This window comes from Aspergillus homomorphus, assembly GCF_003184865.1.
Source record: "Aspergillus homomorphus CBS 101889 unplaced genomic scaffold BO97scaffold_35, whole genome shotgun sequence".
NCBI classification, from domain to species: Eukaryota; Fungi; Ascomycota; class Eurotiomycetes; order Eurotiales; family Aspergillaceae; genus Aspergillus; species Aspergillus homomorphus.
In genome coordinates, this window is record NW_020291921.1 from 216,938 (window position 1) to 242,219 (window position 25,282).

The 25,282-nt window shown below is 52.9% G+C and overlaps 8 protein-coding genes across 8 annotated transcripts; 3 read left to right on the forward strand and 5 right to left on the reverse strand.

Moving 5' to 3' along the window:
• Positions 1-2,649, forward strand: BO97DRAFT_159561 (uncharacterized protein). The gene has a single exon (XM_025690213.1). It carries the CDS (start codon positions 210-212, stop codon positions 2,376-2,378), a length of 2,169 nt encoding a protein of 722 aa, XP_025548902.1. The 5' UTR covers positions 1-209; the 3' UTR covers positions 2,379-2,649.
• Positions 2,650-3,896: 1,247 nt separating this feature from the next.
• On the forward strand, positions 3,897-7,092 carry BO97DRAFT_445258 (RMD1 family protein). Its single transcript, XM_025698528.1, has 4 exons — positions 3,897-4,345; positions 4,428-6,051; positions 6,110-6,295; positions 6,384-7,092. The coding sequence occupies exons 1-4, from the start codon at positions 4,295-4,297 to the stop codon at positions 6,656-6,658; spliced, it is 2,136 nt and encodes a 711-aa protein (XP_025548903.1). The 5' UTR covers positions 3,897-4,294; the 3' UTR covers positions 6,659-7,092.
• Positions 7,093-8,087: 995 nt separating this feature from the next.
• BO97DRAFT_159614 (putative C2H2 finger domain protein) lies at positions 8,088-9,754 on the reverse strand. Its single transcript, XM_025690214.1, has 3 exons — positions 9,221-9,754; positions 9,029-9,168; positions 8,088-8,970 (listed from the first exon to the last, which is right to left on the reverse strand). The coding sequence occupies exons 1-3, from the start codon at positions 9,624-9,626 to the stop codon at positions 8,200-8,202; spliced, it is 1,317 nt and encodes a 438-aa protein (XP_025548904.1). The 5' UTR covers positions 9,627-9,754; the 3' UTR covers positions 8,088-8,199.
• A 6,283-nt stretch (positions 9,755-16,037) lies between these two features.
• On the reverse strand, positions 16,038-17,213 carry BO97DRAFT_159747 (uncharacterized protein). The gene is made up of 3 exons (XM_025690215.1): positions 16,849-17,213; positions 16,299-16,760; positions 16,038-16,124 (listed from the first exon to the last, which is right to left on the reverse strand). Exons 1-2 carry the CDS (start codon positions 16,890-16,892, stop codon positions 16,337-16,339), a joined length of 468 nt encoding a protein of 155 aa, XP_025548905.1. The 5' UTR covers positions 16,893-17,213; the 3' UTR covers positions 16,038-16,124; positions 16,299-16,336.
• BO97DRAFT_395788 (3-demethylubiquinone-9 3-methyltransferase) lies at positions 17,127-18,355 on the forward strand (the record flags this gene model as incomplete). The annotated part of the gene is made up of 2 exons (XM_025694050.1): positions 17,127-17,213; positions 17,272-18,355. Exon 2 carries the CDS (start codon positions 17,351-17,353, stop codon positions 18,353-18,355), a length of 1,005 nt encoding a protein of 334 aa, XP_025548906.1. The 5' UTR covers positions 17,127-17,213; positions 17,272-17,350.
• A 78-nt stretch (positions 18,356-18,433) lies between these two features.
• On the reverse strand, positions 18,434-20,866 carry BO97DRAFT_374201 (putative RING and UBP finger domain protein). Its single transcript, XM_025692927.1, has 2 exons — positions 19,889-20,866; positions 18,434-19,804 (listed from the first exon to the last, which is right to left on the reverse strand). Exons 1-2 carry the CDS (start codon positions 20,807-20,809, stop codon positions 18,575-18,577), a joined length of 2,151 nt encoding a protein of 716 aa, XP_025548907.1. The 5' UTR covers positions 20,810-20,866; the 3' UTR covers positions 18,434-18,574.
• Positions 20,867-21,731: 865 nt separating this feature from the next.
• Positions 21,732-23,646, reverse strand: BO97DRAFT_427176 (uncharacterized protein; the record flags this gene model as incomplete). Its single annotated transcript, XM_025697184.1, has 2 exons — positions 21,732-21,898; positions 23,424-23,646. 2 exons carry the CDS (start codon positions 23,644-23,646, stop codon positions 21,732-21,734), a joined length of 390 nt encoding a protein of 129 aa, XP_025548908.1.
• Positions 23,591-24,771, reverse strand: BO97DRAFT_159781 (uncharacterized protein). Its single transcript, XM_025690216.1, has one exon. The coding sequence runs from the start codon at positions 24,418-24,420 to the stop codon at positions 23,716-23,718; it is 705 nt and encodes a 234-aa protein (XP_025548909.1). The 5' UTR covers positions 24,421-24,771; the 3' UTR covers positions 23,591-23,715.
• Positions 24,772-25,282: the final 511 nt, after the last annotated feature.

Below are 25,282 nucleotides of genomic sequence, written 5' to 3' on the forward strand. Positions count from 1 at the left end.
ACTTGATCTATGGCGGATTGTGTTGCCTCGCCTTCCCGTGCATTCGGCCGCTGACCTGCAGCACCCACGCTGCCATCCGCCTCTTTCCCGGGTATTCGAGCAGTTCGCCCTCTTAAGTTACCATCCACTGTTCACATATCCGACGTCCCTCGTCCGTGTAAACGTCTATTGTCTCTCTTTAGCCTCATTGCTCCGCCGACAGCCTCCTCATGTCCGCCCTGGAGGTCCCCGAGACCGGGTTGTCTCTCTGCAGAGACAACCACAGCAATGATGCCACAGCCAAACCCCCTCAAATCATGCGATTGAACCTCGCGCAGAGCACTCTCGACGAACTCATCCAAAGCCTTCGGAACGAGCAGACAGCTCGGCTTCGCCTCGGAAAACACCCGTCCCTCCACTACGGCACAAAATCCCATTCGTTCCACTCCCGTCCCGAAACGCATCGCTCCGAGCTCTACACTGGCAGTGCCGCTGATAAAGAGAACCTATACTTTTCGGGAGTTTTGAGTCATAGCTTGGAGGTTCAGAAGGCTAAGGAAGCTACCGCTGCCACGGATGAGGCATTGGCCACCCTCGAGCAGAGCTTAAACGCTTTCGAAAGGGGAAAGGGCAAAACACACTTCCTCAATGCGAGTGACGATGTGCGAGCTCTCCGGGCGGGTGACAACCGGTCCAGCACCGGCATACAGGCAGCTCGTCTGGCTCGTGTGCCGGCGAGCAAAGTGGAGCTGGAGAAGGATCGGCTGCTCACTGCTGCCAATCGGTCCGTATCGTCAAGCCCAGCTCTGGGAGTGGCTCGATCTCCGGGGGGTCCTCTCACCCCCCTCACGCCCACCTCCGCTCCCCTTTCCCAGAACAAAGATCGGATCCGCCTCGAGGCCCTCAAGGTCCCCTTCATTCACCTCCTCGCTATTCGCGCCGTCTCCGCCCAATTCCTCGCGCGACAGACCCGTGCCTCCCTTGAAGACTGTGAGACCCTGGCTCGAAAATACGGGGTGGAGAATCGAATCAATCCGGAGAAGTACGACCTGAGAGACAAAACATACAAGGATCTCGATGTTTGGAAATTCCCCTACCCGTCTCAGGAAGACCGGCAGGAAGCCATTGACAATGCTATCTCTGCATTTGATCGCATGCGAATCTCTCGCTCCGACAAGCTCTGGCAAATGCTGCTGCCAAAGGAGGAACGGGGCAAGGGCAAGTGCCTGTCGCGGCTGGACTTGCGAACAGGCCCCATCAAGAAGGCCCTGACCCCTCGGATACAAGTGCAACCATCCGATGACAATGGCAAAGATGGTTACACCACCGGCCAAGATACCGACAAAGGCAGTGCATCGGGCTTCACCCCCAAAGCTGGAGAGCCTACCTCGGTACCCCGGTCGGTGCCTCCCGTGGCTAAGAAGCGGGCTGGTGACAAGGATACCCCGTTGAAGCGCTCCACGACCAAAGCCAAGACTGCAGCAAATAGTACATTGACCGGTCGCGTTACAAAGAAGGCTGAGCGGAAGCCGACGGGCAAACCGGAGACCAAATTCAAGTCAGCGGAATTTGTACACGATTCCGACGAGGACGACACGGATCTGCAAAATGTCTCATCTTCGGAAAAGCCTTCCGCTGAGCCGAACAAGTTGCGACCGCAAACAAAGCCTGCCAGCAAAACAGTCGATACAACCTCCAACAGGGAACCTTCCCATGTTCCGACACCCAAGGTGGAGCAGTCGGATCCTGTATCTAAAGCTGAACCATCTCCGCAAGTTGCCAGCAAGCCGCCTGCTGCGAAAAGACCCCCTTCCACGCGGCCGCCCGCCCAGAAATCTCCTGCGAAGCCGTCGCCGCTCGGATCCTCGCCACCAACAAACGCTTCCGATGTTCAAAGTCGCAGCCGTTCTTCCAGCCAGAACAATTCCTCCAGTTCATCCTCATCTCCGCTTATCACTCAAATTTCTAAGCCCACCCGACCTCTTCCCGCCGCCCCGACTATTCGGAAAGTGGCCAAGTCGAATGGCGTGACCAAGCCGACCGACCCGTCGAATCCATTGAAGCGAAAGGCAGAGTTGGATCGATTTTCATCCCAGGCTCCTGGCCAGGGTCGAACTACTGGAGACTTGGAGCATAAACGGCGACGGGCGGTAAGCATCTCCAGTGGCAGTACTGGCAGTGCTTCGCCGCCTCTAAGTCGAGAACTCCTCATCCAGCAGCTGCACGAGAAGTCGCGGAAATTCAAACAATTCTACGACAAATACCGCACGCTTCATGAAGCATTGGCGTCGCAAGCGAAACCGTCCCAGGCGGACATCGACCGTCTGCAGAAACAACATGTTAAGCTGCAACGAATGAAGAAGGAAATCTGGGACGAAGACCGACGGTTGAGGAATTGACTCTTGACAACCGAACCTGGGGTACCGCAGTGGACTTGATGTTTTACTTTCTGTCTTGGATACAAGGTCCGGAATATATACAGCACGGGCCCTCTGTGGCCGTTTATCGCATCTGCTGATTTTGGCACTGTATGTTGATTGCATGACGAAGCAGACTACTACATTGCTTCGAGGGCGTTTGCGATGCTTAATGTTTTCCCTTGCATGGTTTTGATGTTTTCCTTATATCTTTTTTTTTTCTTTTTTCTTTTTCCTTTGTTTCCTTTGTCTTGAAGATATGCATATCTGCATCACATCAACCATCCAGAGAGGATGGCGTACGTGCGTGTATGTAATTGGAATGATTTAATATGATGTGAACCCGGCGGCCGAACTTGTCATGGCGGCCGGGAAGCAAGGAAGCTGCAAGGCGTCGGTCGTGAGTCGGACGAACTCGCAGCAGCCTCGGGGAGGAAGAGAGGGGAATTACACGAGATAGGAAGCCAATGAGAATACTGATTCATACGTGCGTCCGTCCTAGTCCTCAGTAAGTCTGTTTAAGTTCAGTGTTCTGCATCCCGTCGAGGACTAGTTAGTATAGTTAGTAGATGGAAGTGGGCTGAGAGGCTTCGCAGCAGGCCATCGGGAGAGTCGGAAAAGCCAGCCAGACGAAGCCGTAGTTCGACGGAGGCATGAAGTAGTTGATTATCATGACGGGGCTAAGAACCTCAGACCATGCAGGATGCTAAATCTGGGCTGCAAGCCACTTTTACCCCTCGTGTGTGGCTGACAGTGTGTGCTGGCTGGCGTTGTTCCTCGCAGCTCTGTAACCCCACCACCACGAAAATGAAAAGGAGAGGCAAGAATTAAGATAAGGGAGAGATGAGAGAGAGCGAATTCGGAGTAATGTTTCCAGGGACGGACTTCCAAACAGCAGTTCACTTCCCCCTCTCTCCCCTTCTCCCTCCCTCCGTCCCCTCCGTCCCCTCTTTTCCCTTGTGTTCCCGACCCTATCGACCACCTGAGGTACATACATTACACAACATTTGAGACAACTGTTACTCAAGTCTAAGCTTACTTGGTTGATTGGTACTTAGGCTTTTCTTGCCCTGCTGGACCAGTCACTGCTGGTAACCACGAAGGTACTTACATCAACAGTCACTGCTTTGGTTGACAGACAGACAAGGAATTTTACCCCGGATCAACCCTGAATGATCAATGATGGACAAGCCCCGCTAGTCCCGATCAGGGAACAGCCCCCACCCCGTTGCACGTGGCTGCCTCATTTCCAGTCCTGTATTTCCTGTACTACTCGTATCGTAGCAGCTATACCCGTCTCTGCGTATTACTGTCACCGTATTGTCACCGTCCGGTATTGTTATTCGTTGCGCCCGGGGGATTCTGGACCGACGTCATCCTTCGGTTCACCTTGCTCGGCCCTTTTCGACAGGCGGTGAGAGGCAGCAGCTGTCGTGCTTGGCAAGCTTTATCGCCGACCCGAAACTGACGACGACATCCAATTTATTCCCCGGGGCAATCCAATTCAATTGCTGCTGAGGGTATATCTCTCTTCGTTGGCCATCATTCATCGGTATTCGAAGAAATTCGTCTTGCACAGGCGGTTCAAGGCAGTTAAAGGCTATATCAGCTGGCTCTGAGTTGCTTGTCTAGTGAGGTTTTTGGCGTGCGACCGTGGCCTTGCCTTGCGACACTCAAGCTGCGCGTTGCGGATAGTCCCTTCGACCTCCCCCATTCCGGTCGGGTAACCGGCTTGTTTTGAACGAGGTCCATAACCTGGAGTACTCGGCTCGGGGTTTGCTAGATCGATTGCCAATTATCATTTCTACGATTGATACTACTTCATTAGCAGTCTCTGGAGGAAAAGGGGCGCTAGAGAAGCAGAAGCTGTTCTTTGATATCGCAAAGCATCAGTTATAATGAATCCCTCAAGAGGCCGAGGGCTGGGTCAACGGAGTCCCCATGTCCTAGTATGTTCTTCATCAATTGTCGCATCCTTCCTTACCTTGTTTAATATATCAACCATACTTACTTACGTCCCGCACCATTTAGGTGACCGACTCGCGCGACCAACAAACCTCCTTACCACCCCGCCGCCGTCGCTCCCCCGCAACAACCCGCTTCATCACCGTTGACAACGTCCTTCAATACACCTCCGATGTGCCCTCGATGCAGCAGCGGCACCCGCCGCAAGGCACGCGGACGCGGCCGCGCTCGCGTATCGCATCAGCCGCGGGCGGACTGATCGGGGCGGCGGGCGGCGGAGCGGGCTCCTCCAGCGGCGGCAGCATTGGGGGCGGCAGCGGCAGCGCGGCGGCGGCGACGATCCGACGCCTAGCGGCCCAGCCGCGGCTGCCGCCGCGCACCACCAAGGTCAGCGAGAAGCTGGTGCTGTTGCCGGAGGCGGACGGGAAGCTGCCCGAGGACGAAGACGAGGAGGAAGGTGAGGAAGGAGACGAAGAGGCCGTGGACGAGGAGTTCGTGCAGCGCGTCGCCAAGGATAAGAACCTGGACCCCGAGGCCGTGCGGCAGACTCTACTGGCGCAGAAGAAGATGCGGCTGGACGGCGCGGACTTCGGCGTCGATAACGAAATCGCGCCCTTGCTGGCGGACGAGGAACTGCTGCGCAAGAGGAAGGTCGCGCCCGAGAAGGCTAAGAGCTATGCTGAACGCTTGCCCAAGGCGCGTCGCGCCGAGAAACTGGCCCGCGTCACGGCGTATTGCACGGCTCAGGCCTACAAGATGAGCTCGTTAGCCTCGTTTGTTAAGGAGAGGCATGGCGGTCGCACCAAGCTCTACGATGATTGTCTGTACACGGCCTATCATTTGCCGCTGCTGCCGGGCCTCGACGGGTATAGGTTGCGGAGTAGTCCCATGGTGAAGAAGCCCGGCGGGAAGTCGATCCTGGATGAGGAGATTGAGCGCAATGAGCTGCGGGATCACCATGAGGATTATTTGGTCGATGCAGAGGAGCATTCGGTTGTCGGCGGACGTCATGAACACAGGTCGTCGCACCAGGAGCATAATGAGGCGGAGAGACACGGGGATGAGGAGGCACATCATGGACAGTCAGAACATGAAGAGGAGCAGCATCATTCCGTACCTGGCCCGGACGCGAAACCCTTCATGGGTGGTGTTGATGGCGCCGATCATCAAGCTCCAGCGGGCACTACGGCAGCAGCGGCGGCGGCGGCGGCGACACCAGCATCTACGAATCTGCCGTACAATGTCGCAGAGATGTTTGTTTTCAGCTACGGAGTGGTCGTGTTCTGGAACTTCAGTGAAAAGCAAGAGAAGGACCTACTTGCTGATCTGGCGTTTGCGACCTCGTCCGCGACCGGCTCCCCGATCCCATTGGCAACTCTGCCCTTGCAGGAAGAAGACTTTGAGACGGAGGAGTTCCACTTCGAGTACTCGACGCAGATCAAGCGTCCCCGCGTCTACAATGACATGATCACCCTGCGGAGCGGTGACCACATGATCAAATTGGCCATCAGTCACGGCATCGCGCAAAGCACCAAGCTCTGCTTCTTCGAAGAAGTCATGGCCCGCCAGATGGCTGAGGCAAAGGACGTCCCGCGCCGACTCGCCATGACAGGCAATCTCGGTATGAAACGAGACGAAGTATTCCGAATTCTCGGTAGTCTCTTCAAGAGCCGAGTCGAAGTCAACCTCTGTACGATTGCCGCCCCCCAACCAGCCCATACCCAGTGAAGTACTAACAAGTCAATTAGCATCCAACGTTCTCGACGTCCCCAACTTCTTCTGGGAAAGCGAACCAACGCTGTACCCGCTCTACATCGCCGTGCGCGAGTACCTGGAAATCAAGCCGCGCATCCAAGTCTTGAACGAACGCTGCAAAGTCTTCCTCGACCTGGCAGAGATCCTTTCCGATTCCATCGCCGATAATAAAACCTCTCGTAAGGCCAACCTTCCCGATTCCCTTCACCATACTTCCCCTCAACATCAACAAACCCGAAACTAACCAGACCAAACCAAAATAAACAGATCAGACATGGATCATTATCGTCCTCATCTGCGTCTCCATCCTCGTCACCACCTTCGAAGTCTTCCTCCGATTCGGCCTCCTCTCGTCCCGTGAAGGTGATGCCTCGACAAAAGCCACAACCCCTCTCGGCTCCTTCGCCGCGACGGTCCTCGCCCGGGCTCTGGGCGGCAGCAGCAGCAACAATAACCCTGCGTGCGCATGTTCCTGTCCCGCTCAAGTCCCAGAGAGTGGATTACTGAACACCACACCTCCGACGATGGGAATGCCCTACTGAGACCTCCGCTTCTTGTCCTTCCGATCTGCTTCCCTACCAATCCTCTAACTTTCCAACCCCTACCTCCACCACGTACCAGGGAATCGACAACCTCCCGAAATGGCAGCCTACACCCCATCCGAAATCCTCGGTGAATTCCACCAAGTGGTACACATCATCCTCGAAGCCCCATCCTCTCAACGCAAACCCCCACAATCCACAATCGAACCCTACCAAGAGCGAGAGAGCATGAGCGAGCGAGAGAAGAAAGCAAGCGAGCCCACTCCAACCCTCCACAAACCCGAAGTATCTCAAAAAGGACCACAGAGCCAGAAACCACCACCCCCTTTCTTCTTTATCTTTAATTGCTGTAATCAATTCCATCCATCTGTCATGGGGCCCGTTCTCTTGCGCGTGAATCATTAAGGTTGAATACCATATCTATTATATCATGTCATATCTGATCTGATCTTGTAAATGTACACTATTAGCTGGGTGGATACACCTCACTCCCCTGCCCGATCGGATTACTAGGTGTTCGTTCGTCTTTAAGCTTTCAGTAATGGATGGTGCCGCAACGATAGTTACTCTATCTGTTACGGTAGTCGGCGGGAGGGGACGACAATGTATGCCTAAGGCACGAGGGCTGTAACTAATCTGACGTCATTGCTCACATTGATCGCCAAATCCAATGGACCTGTTTGGTTGTTTATTTGTCTTAGTAGCAGGATGTATTAGCTTCAACACCTGGAGCATTGGCTCCCATCAATGCATTACAGTATTACACAGGTGAAGAAAGGCAATCAAGGCTATCATACATAGGATTATGTAGTGGTAGTGTAGGATGTAGGATGTTAACAATCGATATCTACAATCGGGATTGAGACCGATGAGGGTGAGAGGGAAGGGGGGAAAGAGTGACAAATGAAACAGGAAGGGAACCACAACAACCTAAAACAACGGGTGGGGAGAAGGTGGAGGAAAGATTAGGTATAGAACAATGCAAGGTTGAAGGAAGTTGAAAAGAAATTTCCAGACCGAAGAGAGAAGAGCAAATGACACCCATAAAAACCCCGTACAGCCGAGCCCTGAGCCAAATGATAAACAGATGATAAACCCCATTTCCGACTCTATCTATGCTTCGTCCTGGTCGTTTCGCCAATTGGAAAGAAAAACAAACAAACAAACAAACAATGGGCAAAATGTGGAACGTGGGACAACAACAATGAGCCAGGACTCCATCCAGTGTCTTTTCTGCAAACCCACACTGGCGTATGCTATGATGATGATGATGATGATGATAGCGCAAGTGTCAACAGAAAACAAACAGATGCCATGATGATGATGTAAGGAATGAATAACATATGGAAGATGCTGGGAGATTCATCGTCACAACAAAGGAAATATAACAAAGGAAAAAACAACACACCACCTTGGGAGTTTGATCTCACTTGTGGTGATGCGTGAAACCATCCCCATGAAAAACTCGACGTTTCTCGATGGCTTCAAGTATACGGCCCGGCCGTTTATTGAAGATGTTCAGTGTTCAGGCAACTGCCACATTACACAGGAGTGGACCATGCACTGTCGCCAAGTCTAGGCTTCAGTTCATAATTGTCCGGTTCGGTGCTGGTGGGTCGCCTGATGGTCGAGTTGGGGAAGTACATGTGGGGAGGCATAGAGCTCGGATACGCCGCTCCGCTTGGCTCGGGATACCCAAAGTCGGTGGCAGAGCCAGGAGAAGGAATGCTAGAATGCGATGGGGAAGCCCAACCCAAGCTAGTCATGTGCGGGCTACCACTGACGCTGTTGGGCCGGTGATCATTGTTGGCAGGCGGCTCAAGGGGTTGAGGGGGCCCATAGCCCGAAGGGTGGGACGTCATCGACGGTCGGACATGCGGAGCACTACCATAGCTTGACAAGGAAGGCGATGTAGCTGTGGGAGAAGCCCGAGGACTGGCTTGAGGGAAGCCACCGCGGACATGAGGGGGAATGGAACCGCTACTCATGTAGTAGTCGGAGCGAGGCATGTTCAGCGGAGGCAGATCACCAACGGGCGAGATAGACTGGTGTGCGGGGGAGGGAGTCGAATGAACAGAGCCATGGTCCGAGAAAATATCTCCCGAGAGTCTTGCGCGCTCCTTGTTCTGCCTCAGGTTGGCTTCAGTCTCTGCAGCGGCCTCTTCGATAGTTCCCGTGTGATGATTCTGATGCCGTGTCAAGGTAGTGCGGCGAGTGAACGTCTTCTGGCAGTTCGCATAGGGGCACTTGTAAGGACGCTTTCCAGAATGAATCCGGCGATGTCTAGCCAGAGACGACGAATCGCTGAAGGGCTATATCAAGACTGTGGTTAGCGACAGGGGTTCAACCCACAAGTTATGTGATACATACCTTGCCGCATCTTTCACACATGTGTGGCTTCTCACCAGTGTGGACGCGAGCGTGCACGGTCAGGGCTGAGCGTTGAATGAATTGTTTGCCACAGCCTGGCCAATCGCATGCATGGGGCCTGATACCTGAGTGAATGCGCTCTGGAATAACATTAGAAAAACTCGACAAAATGAGGATTCGGAATATGCCTACCGTGCCGTGCGAGATCACTCCGACGAGCGAATCCTTTACTGCAGGTTCCACAGTGAAAGGTCTTGGGAGGAGGATCGGGCCGTCCCTGAGGGGTATTGTTCGGTATTTGAGCAGCGCCAGCGTATCCTCCAGGAATGAAGGTGTTCTGCAAAAGAGGCATGCCTTGGTTGGGATGGTGCTGTGGTGCATATCGCAAATCTTGCTGCATGCTCGGCATCTGGCCCAGCTGTGCATGAGGAGGATACGAAAGCACCTGCTGGTCGCCAGACTCGGCGCCAGGCTCTGCCTTCATCTTCGGCGAGTGGTCCATACCCGGGTTCGGGACCAGGTGCGCTGGATCAAAGGGTGTATCTGCGGCAACCATGGCGGTAGAACCTTTTCTATTCAGGATATTTGTGATGTCCATGACCCGACCCCGCGGGAGATATAAAGACGCTGATCAGGAACAAATCAAAGTTTTCCCACGGAAAGCCTTCTGGTGCTGGGCCGTCGATTTTGTCCACGACGGTTGCTGTTCAAGAGGTTCTAGGCAATGACTGGTAAATGCGACTGAAGTTAGCCGAGCTGTCCATTGTGAATTGAGACGGTGCAGGGAGGGCTGATGGTCCCCAACAAGTGAGAGCTACAAAGATTGAAAACATGGAGGATGGCGAAAACACCCATTATAGAACAAGACAATAAATAAGCGCAGCTGTGAACCTCGGATACAGACCCTCGGCCTTCGACAAGGAGAAAGTAACAAGCTTACCTGAACCACTTTGAAAGAGCAGTGAAAATGACACAACGCCGAAAGAAAGTGATGGCCGGCAGTGGGCGGAATCGAGGATCGTAGTCCGAATGTGAATGCGAGGATAATACAAGGCAGCGCAGACCATGCAGTAGTCTCAATCCCGAGATCAATCACAGGCCAGCACAGGATTCTTCTCCGCACACAATCAAGCACTCGATCTCAATGAACAAGCTTCAACCTTGCCCAAATTTGTCTGAGGAACACGCGCTAGTCTTCACGGATCGTAACTTCGACAGCCCCGGTGTTGCAAGGTTACGGGAACAATCCAGAATATCTTGTAGGCCGAGACACTGGTCGGATTAAGATCGAATAGATGCACCGAAGCCGGTCGTCGGGAAAGACTTGAAACTTGACGCGCACTCTCGACGAGATCTAAGATCGTTCAGGCACACGAGGTTGCTTGGGTCACTGAAAAGTGTGTCGCCACGTCTTTGCCGCGAGGTTGCAAGGATTCTCAAGTCACCGGGGGCTGTTGGCCGGGGGTGCAACACGCCAATGCCGGCGCACTCGGTTTGTTTCGGCGGGTTTCAACGGACAGCGCTCACAGCGTCTGCAGAAGGGAGGGGTATGGCAGGGTAAGGACCGCGGCGTGGTGTGCTGGTTTCTGCACTGTGTGACAGGATTGTAAGAGGTTAGTAAGCTGCGCATAAACAATGATATAATGTCAGATGAGTCTCCTGCGTTCGACTGGCCCAGTTTCTCCGGCATTCTTCGTTTGGAACGCGCAAGTGATCGTATCTCGCTAGGATCTTTTTTTTGGGGGGGGGGGGGGGGGTTTTTTTTTTTTTGTGGTGATGCAGGCAAGATGATCTTGAACAGGCAACATTGCGCGCCAAACAGGATAAAAAAAATCTTTCGCAGGAGACGAAGCGCCAATAGAGGTAGTAGCTTTGCGACTGCAGAAAATGGCAAGCGCCCGCCCTGAAGATATGTGTCTAGAGAGAATCTGGGGAGTGCGCCTGGATGGAGACTCCCCTCAGGAAGGCGGCAAGGGAGTTCGGTGGTGGGCGGAGCGCCATTCAAGCGCCCGCACGGAGAGAACTTACGGAGAAAGCGGTTGACAGGCTGGAGTGGTAATAAGCACAGCTCGTTACCAGCGAATATTGCGTGCTGAAGCAGGGGATCGTCGGAAGATCCGTGAGCGTCAAACAAGGGCACCAAAAAAGGCGTTCTTCGACGGAGCTTCTCGGGGATATTCCAGGAACTGGAGGGAGGAAATCGGAGACGGTCGCACCACCACAGGATTGACTTTGGAAACAAGGAGGAATGAGGAGTGGAGGAGTTTGATACAATCAAGCTGGAAGACAGAATCAGGAGAGAAGGTCAGTTTGGGTTTGGGTCAGAAAATAGCCGGAAACGAGAGGCAAGGAAGAAAGAGAGAGAGAGAGAGAGAGAGAAAGGATGAAGTACCAGCAAGCAGGTGTAGAGTGTAGACAGGCAGGCAAGCAAGCAAGCAAGCAAGCAAGCGATGTCAGTCAGGTTGATGTGAATGAAGTAAAGAAGAGTGGAGGAGATGTAATGAACCGGTAAGAATGAGTATCACGTCGGTATTGAGTATTGACGCAGACAACCTGAAGAAGAAGAACCCGAAACTCTTTCCAGCTTTCTTTACTTTTCTTTCTTCGCAAAGCAAAGCACATGCGGCGCGTGCCTTTCTTTTCTTATTTATTTGCTACTCGAAGAAGACTTTCCTTTCCTTTCCAGTCTCTCTCTCCCCCAGGCAGACCCGGGTAGTTAGTTAGTGCATTAGTATTAGCTGGGTTAGTTAGTTAAAATTAATGTTTCTTATTATTAGTAGTTGCTCCCTAGTGCCCGGTAGTAATATAATTGGGGAATATTCATAAACCACTTTCACATTTAATCCTTTGAATTATTATTTCCTATAAACCGGCCTGAACTAAGCCTAGTTAGTCAGACTACAGCTTCACACGTTTCCACTGCGTGCCCCAAGTGGCTCCTCTGAACTCCCACGCCCGAAGAAGCTGGCGGCACCAAAAGGTCACCGTCAAGCGCGCTCGGCTCCACAACGTGGCTTTCATCTTCTCCTGGCCGTGCGAGATAGACCTACGGTTGCTGCTCTTTCTCCCCCTCCTGATGGCGATGGTGGGAGTGGGTACTGTACGCGCCGATGCCGATCCCATATGGATAGCCGGTGGGTGAATGAGTGAATGAATGAGTGAAAGAGAGAGAAAATTGATAATAATAATAATAATAATAATATCATATTTCTTATTTTATGGTTTGTTGTTTGTTTCGTCGAGGTTAGACACTATCCCGCGCAACCACCGACCAAGGTCCATCATGGTCAATCAACTCAACTCATTTTATCTACTTACCTTTTCTCCGGTACTCCTAATCTCCTAATCTCCTCTGTTCCGTTGTTCCCCTTCCCAAATCTCCTGGTCGTGTCATGTCATGATGCTTGAGATCATCCTGGCGGAGACAGGAACAGGAACCGTGTTGGACAACGCCTTAAGTCAGGAGATTCGATCCGCTCACTAAATTAGAAAGAAAAGTTCGAACAGCCATCCCGACCTATACCCTTAGAAAGTATACATTTAACGTAGAGGTCAAGGTGTTCGTTCCCCCCTCTTTGATCGTGCATGCATGGAAATCGAGGCTAGGAGCTAGGCCCGGTGACCGCATCACTGTCTCGGAAGCTTAAGTGCTGCTTACCCCAGGACAGTTTCCCAAGGGGCCTCTCTCTGCCCTCTTCCCATCTCTCCCCTCTCTCCCGCCGACCCTCGGGAGGAGTTCCTGCAGGTAATGACGCCTTCACTTACAGGGGAGTGGAAAGACTTATCAGAGGGTTCAGCCTAAAAAGAACAGGTGACCATGTAATCGTGCAACCCTCTAGTAGTTTTGTCCGCGATCAGGCATCAACCGCGTGAAACGTTCGCCTAGGATCGTCTCTGGCGTGACATACCTCCGTTCTTCTGCTTCCTCTGAGGTCATCACTTATTCCTCATGGCTTGTTGTTCTCTGGCAACTGTGTCGGACAAGACAGTTGTCGGTCCGGAGAATACCACTCTCCTCATTTGTCGATGACCCTCCTGGATGGAAATTTCAGGGCGATCGTGTTGCTGGAACTACTTACCTCTAGATCGGAAGAAGAAGTTCAGATTACGAACAGGAAAAACAACCGTGGCCGGGCGACTAACCCCAGGAGATCCGGCTGTTGGACGGACGGAGAATAATAGTCAATGATATTTCTGACTTTACTCACTTTAGGATTGCCCCCTTTCGGGAGAGGGTCCCAAAACTGGCCTGTGATTACGGAAGAACAACGGCTGAAAGTTAATTTCCTTCTAGAAAGTTTCGAATGATGGGGGAAGGGGGAGAAGGGAAAGAAGGGAAAAAGGGATCGGGCATGGTTCCCAGATTGGCAGATTAAGCCCAGAGGGAGCTTTGAACACACCATTGCCTGGTTCAAGTCAGTTCTCCCCACTTTCCATCGCATCGTCCGCGGCCGCAGCTGCAGGGACAGGTTGCCCCTCGACCTCTCACCGATCTGCATGTCACGTAGGACCGCATGCTGACTGTCGCAGCAGATAAAGCCCTGACATCGCAAAGGGGGAATTGGAAATGAGATAACAGAGAAAGAAAAATGGTACAAACCATCCTATGTACTATTTACCTAGAGGTGGTGATGGGCCGTGGAGTAACTAAGTCAATACAGTACGTAGACGACTCAACTTGTGTAGTTCGGCAACTAGTCGCCTAGTCCGTCTTGCTAGTTGAACGGACCTGACGGAAGAAGTAGCGAGCGAGGCGAGTGAGTGTTCCAGTTTCCACTCAGCCTGTCCCCTCCCTCAACCTCCCTTTTTCCGGTTCTTTTTTTAAAAAGCTGAGGACCGATGATGCTTCTATTCCCCTCATCCTTTCTTTTTATAAATCGGCGTCGGGTTCAGCGTCTATTGCCGTCTGGAACATTGATGCATGCAGGGTCTCTCTCAGCCTTTCCGGTCGCCTTCCGTTTCCCTGAGTGTGAGGTGTCGACCTCTTCTTGCCCCTTCTTGACTTGGCCTGTGTTTCCCTTTTTCCTTGTGCAGAAGGTGGCCCCACTGCGAGACACACTACTGGTTTACCAATATCGTACGAGGACTAGTCCGACCAATAAACACAATGTGCCAGGGGGAGGGGTTTCCGACGAGCTTCTAGAAGGAGTCGGAAGGGGGCATGGAAGGTCAGGAAGGCTTCTAGAGGCCTTTCTTCCCATGTGCCAGTGCGGCTGCGTCACCCACTCTCTCTGGGCCGGTGGGTGGCCATGTCTTTTCTCCTGACGCTCGTGTCACATCCCTGCCTGGGGATCCGATGTCTGTGTATGATGTGTGCGTGTGTGTATTTGCAGTTTTGGGGAAAGCGCGGAAATTCCCACACAAAATACAGTAACACCCTCCATCCCCTTCCTGGACGAATGTGTCAGGCAATAGACTGGCAAAGAGAACAAAAGGCAGAAGTCAGATAATCAAGACCAAATATGCGCTGGTCAGAGTGTCTTTCCTAATTCCTTAGGCGAACCAAAGAATAGGATTATTCGGATCCTCTGATTCTGATCACGATCCGGCCGCATCGTCATCGTTGCCGGTCATCCCTGCAGCGTCCGTGTTGGCCGTGGATCAAACTGGAATGATTTTCTGGGCCCCACGCTGGTCTTCCCGTCTCGGGGCGTTGGGCCACCGTAAGGATATTTCCATCGCAATCTCGCAGATCGCCCTGTTGCCTTTCCCACCCCGAGAGTCTTTGTTTTCCTTGACTTGGCATACGTAGGTAGACTCAAGGAGTCAGGGGGACTTCGGAGTCCCAAAAGAAGATGGGAGGGGGCGAGAGAGAAAAGAAAGATCGATTGAGGAGTACCGGTTGGCAAAGTAGGAGAAGGGGCATGACGTTCTCTGCCGTCTCGATTAATTAAAGCAACTCTTGCAGTTGTGACAGGGGGGGATCTATCGGAGGGCTATGCGATTGGATGAGCGGGTTCGACTTCATTGCCACTGGTCGGTTCAAGTTTCATCTGCTAGTTTGAAGTGCGCCAACTGCGCTTACCCCCTGCCTAAAACAGAATAGGGGGAGACTAGGTGGCTGGGAGGTTTGGCACACTGTTGGTCCTCAGTGCGTCGCCGTGGATGAGGGGAATGAGGACGCCGTCAGATTGATGCGAAACGCATGCATTAGCAGCTGTCTCATGCATCATCCCCTCCCCTCTGGTGGTGCTCCGCGCTTGGACCAGGCGAGCATCAGATTCATGTCGGCAGATGACATGGAACCACAGGCTGAACGCTGAGAAACGAGGTGGCTTGTTGAGAATCCAGAATCTTTGCCATAGCTTCATTTGTGATATCTCTTTTTCTTATCTGTCGCATTCGATCGCTGCGATTTGACCATTCCTGACGTCTGGGGAAAGCTTGCCCACGCCCGCTCTATCGTCCTTACTTGATCCGGAAATATGTTAGTATAGCTCCCGTTCCCATTGTTGATGAGGACTAGTAAGTATGTTGCACATCTAACTTGCGGCATTGCAGCATCCTAGACGACAGCCACATTTCGTACGGAACCTGCCGTCTAATCCTCAACAGGCGATCAGCACAGACTGTTCCGCGGAGCAGGGTGCCTTTTGCAGGACTTGAGTATTCATGAGCGTGCCTCGGCAACATTCGCCTGCTATAGATGCCCATACACCCAGAGCGGTATACGGAGATCAACCTACGACCGTCATCTCTTACAAGTCCACAATACTGTAATATAGCACCTGTAAGCCATTCGAAAGATCCAAAAGCAACAGTCAACTGCCGAGAGAAGAGCCCCTTCACACATAACCTAGAAAGGTCTCCTGCAGTCCAGTCTCGCCTTCTCTCGTCATGCCATACATAGACTCCCCTCGACTCCATAGTGAATTCATAGTCCATAGCTGTGTCTCCCTTCACCGTCTATCTCCATCCTATTCTGATCGACACATTCTATTCGAACTACCGTCTTAGACTCTTACTCTACCAGGCTATAGTGCACCACTCCTCTTCTGCTTCACCTTTTTCGTCAACCCCATCTGTCATACCGACCCTGATCTTCATTGGCATCCGGCCAAACGAAGCAAATCCGACACTAGAGAGAGGACTAGACCTGTAAGCGGGAAAGTGAGCGTCAGTCCCTTTTCTTTTCCAGTCTCCTTCACCGTCATTTCCTGGAACTCTAGACTCCGGCCGAAGCAGCATCACTTCCTTCCCCCCGCGGAGACATACCACGTACAACTTTCTTCCGAGCAATCAGAGAGGAATGAGGGGGGGCTCGATTCACCTCGACCCTCTTTTCGACTCAAGTCCTGACTTGACAGCTCATCCACAATGACACGAGAAAGAATGAGGGCAAAAAAAAGGGGAGCCCAGAAGCCCCATAACCCTACTTACCCGGGTGGAGGGCTGCGGTGATGGACTCCATAGCGCTAAATTAGGAATGTTTCTGGAAGCAGCGTAGAAGGCCTTTAGATTAGGGGAGGAGGGGAATAGGGAGGGGGGAAGGGAATGAAGAGGGGAGAGGGGAGAAGAGGGGTGATCTCTTTTGTCCTGTCTCGGTTTGCCTTTAATTTGCGCCACTGCTTGCGAGTTGATATGGAGGCTAAGTGAAAGGGGAGCTGCGTGTATTTGTGTGTGTGTGTGTGTGTGTGTGTGTGTGTGTGTGTCTGTTCTTGATTGAGTTGCACACGCCACACCGACTCCGACGGAGGGTGGCTCTCCTCCTGAGTTTGGCTTGGTTCGATGGCTAGGGTTGGGTCAGAAAACTGGAGTCCTGGAATGAAAGAGCGGTGGACGAAGTAGGGGAGCTGGCTGATTGAGTGTCTGACTCGTACCTAATGTTATTTCGAGTGCGCGTATTGGTTAGTACGAGAGACATCTGTCGAAGGCGATACTCCGTCCAGTCGAGAGATCTCAAAGTGGCTTGTGCAAGCAGAGAGAGTAGAGCAGCGGGATTCACGTCACACTACAGCGAGGAATACCTGCCTGAGGCAAAAACACCAACTGGTCGAAATATCACCAAACATCACCACAAGCTTGGCATGTTTGTTCCACCCGCCGCCTTCCGCATCGCAGACCACTTAGCAAGCCAAACTTCGGCTTCAATTCTGCCCATTGCAGCAGGTGGTCACGAACAACCCTCGATACCACTCTTTCTCAATTATTGATCATGAAAGCCGTCTCGAATTAAGCTCTGTAGGTACGAACACCCGTTTCCACTACAGGCTACCGCAGTAAACTGAAACCAAACCACACAGTCAACCGAAACCACACGCTACACCTTCGAACCACCGCATCCCAATCCCTCAATAATCACCACCACAACAACCAGAAACAATGGCAACCCGCCGCGCGCTGCGCACCCTCAACCATCTGACCACACGCCGCGCCCACTCCACGACGTCCGTCTCAGCAAATGAGCTCTCGCATTTCTCCGCCCTAGCAAGCAGCTGGTGGGATCCGCAGGGCCCGTCACGGGTGCTGCATCTGATGAACCCGCTCCGCCACGACTTCATCGCCTCATGCCTCTCCGACGCCCTACCCCCGCCTCCCCCCAGCACCAGCACCAGCACTCCGACCTCCGAAACCAACCCCAACACCCTCCGCTACCTCGACATAGGCTGCGGCGGGGGGATCTTCGCGGAATCGCTGGCGCGCAGCATCACGCCGCCCTCGACACCCACACAAACCCCAACCCCCACGCGCGCAGCGTCAATAACAGCAATTGACCCCTCAACAACACTGATCCAGATCGCGCGCGACCACGCACGGCAGGACCCAACGGTCGACGCGCACCTGCGCACCGGCCGCTTCGAATACAAGAACTGCACGCTGGAGGACTTGATTGCCGCCTCCTCCTCCCCCTCCTCCTCCCCCTCCCCATCCACCCAGAAGAAAACCTACGACATCGTAACTCTCTTCGAAGTAATCGAGCACATCGAATCCACACCCGCAGCAGGCATCTCGCCGCAATCTTTCCTGACGGATTGCCTGCGACTTGTGCGTCCCGGCGGGTGGCTCATCGGCTCGACGATCGCGCGCACGTTCCCCTCCTGGTTGGTCAACCAGGTTATCGCTGAGGCGCCGTGGCCCGTCGGCGTGGTGCCGCGCGGGACGCACGAGTGGCAGAAGTTTGTGAATCCCGAGGAGTTGGAAGGGTGGGTGCAGGAGGGGTTGATGCGCGGAGCGGATGGGCGGGTTACGAGAGCTGGTGCCGCGGCGTTGGAGGGCATGCGTTGGAAGTGTATGGGGGTTGTGTATTTCCCTGGCTTTGGGTGGAAGTTGGTGCCTGGGTCCGAGAGCTGGGGGAATTACTTTTGGGCGGTTCGGAAGGGGGTTTAGAGCTTGTAAAGGTCTGAGTAAAAGCTGTGGGAGATCTGTAAGATATATGAATGTAAGTTTCTGTATGTATGTATACATGTGTGTACGGCCGATAGACTATTGGGTTTCTTTATTTTCATGCAGAATATCAGCGGTTCGATTATGGTTCTTGGACAGCGAGTGATACTGCCATTTCAGTTTAACCGGCTACTGTTTTCATGTGAGAAACGAAATAGCCTACTACTTCCTCCTTCCCTTCCCCTTCTTCTTCCCACCACTCGGCGGATCAGGCACACTAACCGTTCCCTCCTGCACATCCTCGCCCTGATCCTTCAAGCGTTCCGACCCACTAATGAAGAACGTCAGGTCGCGATTCTGCTCCGTCAGATCCGCATTCGCGACCTTGAGCGCCTCCACCTCGGCGCTGAGATGCTGGATGCGCTCCATGAGACTACCGTTCATTGTCTTCTCCTCACGCCACTCCTTCTCCAGCTTGCGCGCCATGGCCTCGAACCGCTCCGCGCGCTTCTCCGCGCGGACCTTGTCCCGCTCCAGACTGGGGATCGTCTCGCCCGTCAGCGTGTCGTACTGCGCCTGCAAGCCGCGCAGGCTGTTGACAGCTGTCTGCGCCGCGTCCTGCGCGGTGCACGCGGCGGCGCTGGCCTGCGACGCTTTGTCGACGGCGCGCTCGACGACCTCCTCGAAGTAGGCGCGCTGGCTCTCCAACTGGCTGGTCAGCAGGTGCGTGTACTCCACGCTCATGTTCTCGAGCTTCTCGCGGGGTACGGCGTCCGTCCAGTCCGGCGGGTCGAGGGCGCTGTGGTCCGCGGCGGGGAGCTCGACCAGCTTGCCGTCTGTCTTGCTCTGGATGATGCGGTGCACGTAGGCGTCGCCGACGTAGTCCCACACGCGCTGCGTGGTCAGGTCCATCGCAAACGCGTGCGCGGTCTCCTTGTAGTGTGCAAAGGCGTGCGCGCCGTCGTACCGCCCGCAGCCCACGCTGCCGCAGATCAGGCACACCCAGAGGTTTATATCGGAGTGGCAGACGGTGCACTCGGCCGTCGACTCCTCGTCTGGAGACATAAGCATCCCCTGACTGGTGCGACGGATATCGTGCTGCGTGTAGCGACACACGGGGCAGCCGCTGCCTTTCCATTTCTGGAGGCACGTACAATGGAAGACATGTTGACAGATGATGGTCAGTAGGCCCGTTGTCTCGTCCATACGTTCCAGACAAACCGGACATGTAGGTAGCTCGATGAGCGCGGGGGTAGGAGGGGCGAGAGGTCGGGATGAGAGCGTTGCCGAAGGAGCGGCGGAGGTGGAAGCAGAGCCGGTACGAACCGCACTGGCTGTGGTAGTATGCGGGGAGCGAAGTGCATTTTGTTGACTGTTGCCCAGGGAGAGTGTTCCGGACCCAATGGCTTGTATCTCGACCGTCTTCACGAAAACGACATGGCAGGTTTCAGGCTGTCAGAAGCAAGGGTGTGGTCAGCATCATGTTTCCGTCCCATGTACCATGCCATGCGGCTGCACAAGCAACACTAAACTTACCTCCATGCTATTAAACACCTTCCCATTCCAGTCCCTCTGCCAATCCTTCGCCTTCTTCCCGCTGCGAAACTTCATCAAAACCATGTACCGATTCGCGCGAGCCGTCCTGATCATCCGGAAATGGCTGACGTCGTTCATGGTCGTCTCGCCCACGAACCCCAGGAGGTCCGACGGTGACATGTACGACGGCACGGCGAGGATGCATAGCGTGGTGCAGTCCTCGTCCGGCATGGCCTCCTCGACCCGCAGCGCATCCTGCCGCGAACCTCGACTACTTGCCCCCTCATCGAAGGGTTGTCTGGCCGCGGCCGCGGATCCTTTCAACTCGGAAGGATACTCCTCTTCAATCAAGTATGGCGTCTCCTGTGCATCCCGATAGAGATGCACGATACCCCAGATGCTTTCCGACGTGCTCTGGTCCAACGGTATGTATTTCCCTTTGGTGCGAAGTCCGCCCAAGATATCCGTTCCGATGCCCGTCGTGACGGGATTGTCGCGGGGTGCCCGCCAGCCTGTCCGGTTCGAGACAGCTGTATCTTGATTCGAGGGGATCATATCAACGCAGTCGATCGAGACTTTGTCTAGTCGAAGGTCCTGTTCGAAGTCCGATGCGCTTGTTGGAGATATTGTATAGAGATGAGGAGGGGTAGATGCGCTTGCAGCGGCAGTGTGAGCGGTATCGACAAAATGATCTGACGAGGAGTTTCGGGGTCGCTTTCCATTCGAGGTTTGACGCGCGTAACGGTTGATTCCGTTCTGTGGATGTCGTGGGCGTTTCTGGAACGGAAGCAGAGCTTCACATGCGGAGTCGAACGATAACGAAGTGGTAGAATGGGGGTCCGCGCCTGCACCGGCGCCTCTGAGATCGGAATGAGGGCGAGCAAATAGTTCGACCGCGAGGTGATAGAAATATGAGGGCATACCGACCGCTACTCACGTATACCCTTGTCTTTCTAATCTCCCAACTGCTCAAGTTCGTCGCGTCGATGCTAACTAAACAGCGAGCTGTCTCTCGGCGCCATCGGGATAGCCAGGGATCACGTGGGTGGGCCGTCCGGGGTGGAAAGTGGGACCCAACAGCTCATGCCTACTGTATCACGATATTTACGTATATTATTCTCAAAAATCGAATTTGTCATGATCCAGGAATTGTCATATTCTAAGTAAAGAGAGAATACACCAGCTAAATGGTGATACAAACAGGTATGTTTCTACTTGGTCCCGGGTTCTGTGTCCGCTCTCATTCGCAAAGGGAGTTCATTCTTCGATCGACTACTCCTCGGGACCCTGGCTGGTGGCCCGATGCCTGGGTTGCTCGCTTGATGTCTTCGGAAGTTCGGAAAAGCGCCGTGATGCTGCACGGCGCCTGTCGCCGGCTTGTTCGGTCTATGTCTTCAAAGGCTGGTGATGGAGGCACGAAGAGGAATCAATTCAGGCTAATCAGGTGAGGCTATATCGTTACGTGGCCGAACTACTGGGGAAGGCGGTGAGTGATGATTATTGAGGCCTCAGGCTCTCACCCACCACCTCCCCCCGCGGCCGCGCCACGGCTATAACAGGAAAGATAAGTATAAATAGATTACTTAATTAGGAAATACAAGCGAGATAGTATCAAGCCAGCAATGTCTGCGATGCTGTATTGCGCGCATTGCCCTGAATAATCCTCCGAAAACTCTGTATAACATGACAAAATGCCAGTCTTATAAGTTCTTCGAATCTCTTAAAATCCTCTCTGCGGAGAGACTTCATAAGGCCGTCAGCTGTGTTCATCTTTGATCCCACACAGCGTAAATCGATCTTGCCATTATAAGAGATTCTTGACTTAGAACCAGTATAAATCAAGCTAGCGTGTAGCGCGTGGGAAGCCTGGACTATTGATAATGTGCTCTGTATTCGCGGAATCCGTATAGAGCACGACCTTCTTGGCGATGTACAAGCCGAGTTCATGCGCGATGTGGTTTAGGTAAAGGGCCTCCTTCGCTGCTTCACTGAGGGCCATATATTCGGCTACTATAGATGATATAGCTGTAACAGACTACTTTCGTGAAGACCAAGAGATGGGTGAGCTAGTATACAGGATCACAAATGCCTCAGTAGAGTATCCATCCTCATTGTCCGCGTAAGCAGCGTCAAGAAAGGTAAGCTTCCGTGAATGATTATTGCCGAAAGTCAGTGAATGGGAAACGCCTCGCAGGGAAAGGTGTTTTTAATAATCTAATGGAGTATATGGTGCTTTTTCAGTGAAAACTTGATGGTTTTGATGAGTTTGATGGGGGAAAACCTAAGGCAGGGCTCAAAACCTGATGGAAGCACGAAGAGGAATCAATTCAGGCTAACTAGGTGAAGCTATATCGATACGTGGCCGAACCCCGGGGAACGCGGTGAGCAAGGACCATTGAGGCCTCAGGCTCTCACAGCTGGAAGGCAGCGGACAGCACAGCCTGGCTGGTTGGTTGACTGATCGGCTCTGATACTTATCGGCTTGAGAGTCGATCCCAGAATGCCGTCTTGATTGTTCAAATGCATGTGGTCGGATGCCTGGGTTACTCGCTCTATTCTTTCAAAGGTGAGCAGGTAAGCAGCTTAGATCTCGATACCATCTGGCCATCACTCGTTCAGGGCGTCGAGGAAAACACCTCACTTGAGCAAGAAGAAGTCAAGGTACGGGTACGTTGTTGCTCGTACTGGGCTTATTCGATACCAGGAGATTATCCTTGGTAGTAGGATCGATTGGAGCAACGCATCCTGGATCAAGTGTAGCTTCAGGTGCGAATCCTTCTATTATGCTTGCTATACCCGTACCGTGGGAAGTAGTATCCTTGCCTGAAAATCCATGCAATACATCTAGCGCTGTCTGAACATAGCTGGGCTCGTCCAGAACCCTATATCGCTTGCATACAGGCATCGTTGGGCCTTGCCGGGAACATCCGTAGAAGTCTTCACTGGTAATTTGAGTCTGTTCACTTGAAGTTTGGGCTCTCTGCGCGAGCTTGGGGTTGATTGGATGACATCTTAAGAGGCCATGAAGTTTATTGATCGACGGGCAGGATAGTGAGTTGCAATTTGTTAGGAAAGACAGGGTAGGTGTGATGATCCCTTGGCGATCCTTAATCGTTTCGCGGATCCATTTGGGCTCGTAGATCCGTCTGCCAAATTGCGTTCAGCCTGCTGAACCACGAACAGTAAATTCGTGCCCATCTGCAGGAGCCAGAGGTCTCTCTCTCCTGCGACTGTCCCAAGTTCTTTCTCCACAAATGCCTCATCGGCTTGCAAATTCTTTTTCAGTCTTTCCAGGCTCTGCTCGATGCTGGATATAGTGCTCTTGATCATGTCTTTAGATCGCCAACAATGTATCAGAAGGGCTCCAGAGTTTTTCAGTACCAATCATGGTACTTGTAGCAATGAGAGATCCAAGTATTGCCCCCGCTACAACTATTAGCAGCAAATATATCCACAACGCGTTGATTATTCCAGAATCTTTTCGGGAACGTCTCTTTGGTTTTTCCCCCAAGTGTCAGCATCCTCACCCTCGAACTTGAGACGAGCTCGAGGATGAGGACAAGCTCGAGGAAATCCCATCCATCCTCCGATATGGTTCCCGATAACCAGTCCAAGTTCGGAGACAGGGGCGAGTTCGAGGGAAATCTTTCCTTCAATGCACGATTCAGGAAGGTGATTGTCGCGGCGAAGAACTCCACAATGTTCAAGTGTCTGCGATCGTGCAACTCGCCGGCGAGAATGTCGTGCTCATACGTCATTGAAAATTCCTGAACCATCCCACCGAGCCCAGCGGGGAGCTTTCCGCGGCTGACGGCGCTGTCGCATCTTCAGGCCTTGCCGGGGGTGTTTCCGTTGTGCGCTGGGTCGAGAGTAAGATCGTATAGGCAAAACTTTGGTCTCTGTAGAAGAGAGGTAGAGCTCTTTGGAAATGCTATAGAGTCTGCACGCTTGAGGTGATAGAGAGAGAAGAGACCCGTGCAGGTGCATTTGACGGCCAAGGCCATATTCTGCCTCTCATCTTTGCTCAAGCGCAGATCATGGTAGCATACGCGATAACTACCATGATCTACCATCGGTCGATACAGAGCCTGCACGCTTGAGATAGTGTTTGTTTCGGGCAGCAAGTTCCTTCCGGAAGCCATCCTCATCGGCTCAACAATCTGCACCGCCTGAGATCCAGCGTTGATTTGCAGGCTTTGTTGCATTTTACCACATAATTCCACTCTCGAGCTTGAAATCTTGCTGAGCAGGATCTGCGGACCGAACGTGATGCCGTCGAGACATGATGTAGTCTTCTTAGAGTGCAACAGAGGCCGGAGGCAACTCCTGAGAAAGAAACTCGCTGAAGGATGAATCAAAAGTGGGGTGGTTGGACGAGATACGAAGCCTTTCAGCGTCGTGGAATCAGTTTGATCTCGCCGTCTGGTTTTGGGTCTGCATCTCTTGCAACCTTGAGCTCCTGCTTGGCTGGCGATGTAATCTCGACTACAGCGGTAGAGGATGTCTACTTCACATAGCCGCAGAAATTCCATCAGACACGCTAGCTGGCCGTCTAGATCTTCCCTGCCCTAGAAGTGGGAGCAGGGGCATAGTTGTGCATCTGGGCTACCAATGGACCATCTGCTCCATCGCTTGTTGACCGTTTGGCGGATCCATATCGCAGTGGCTCTGAGCTTCTGTCTGGGACTCACTTGACTTGCTGGATGAGAATGGATTCCAAGTCGATTTGGGAGGATGTTCAGGGGCTTTATATAATCTTTGACTACCCGGGCGGAATCAGAGAGCGTGTCTCGAGATTGAGGAGGAGATCTACCGGGTAAGCTGCGCCGGGGATAATGGAAGTGAATTAGAGCCGTCCATAATGATGGGAGGCTTCGTGGGAGAATTCACCACGGAACGTCTCAGGGGGTGACAAAGGATAATTAACAGGAGAGCTTCCCGGAGATTGAAGGTAGTCGATGACGTCAAAGTATGTACATTCATGTAGGACAGCCACGTCAGGACAAACGGAGAGTTTCGTCGGATTTCAGAGGTTAAGGAAATGAACAGTGCCATCAAAGGATAGACAGATACTCACATAGATTGATACATCAAGACAAGAGGGGAATTCGGCCAGTAGCATAAAACAAGTTAATGAAATCCAAGAGTCCCGTTCAGGGAAATTCCGCTGGAAGCGAAAATCACTGGTACCATAACAGAATAGACATCCAGAGACAATAGATGCGCAGGAAAAACAGAGTCTATTGAAGGCAAGCCACATTAACCACCCAGCTCCAGCTCGCATTCATCCCCAAGCTGGGCAGGAAAAGTCACATTCCCGCTACTGCCAAAGTCAGTCAACAGTGCAGAGGGGTCGTAGCCATCGGAGGTACTATACTGCACAGTACATCCATT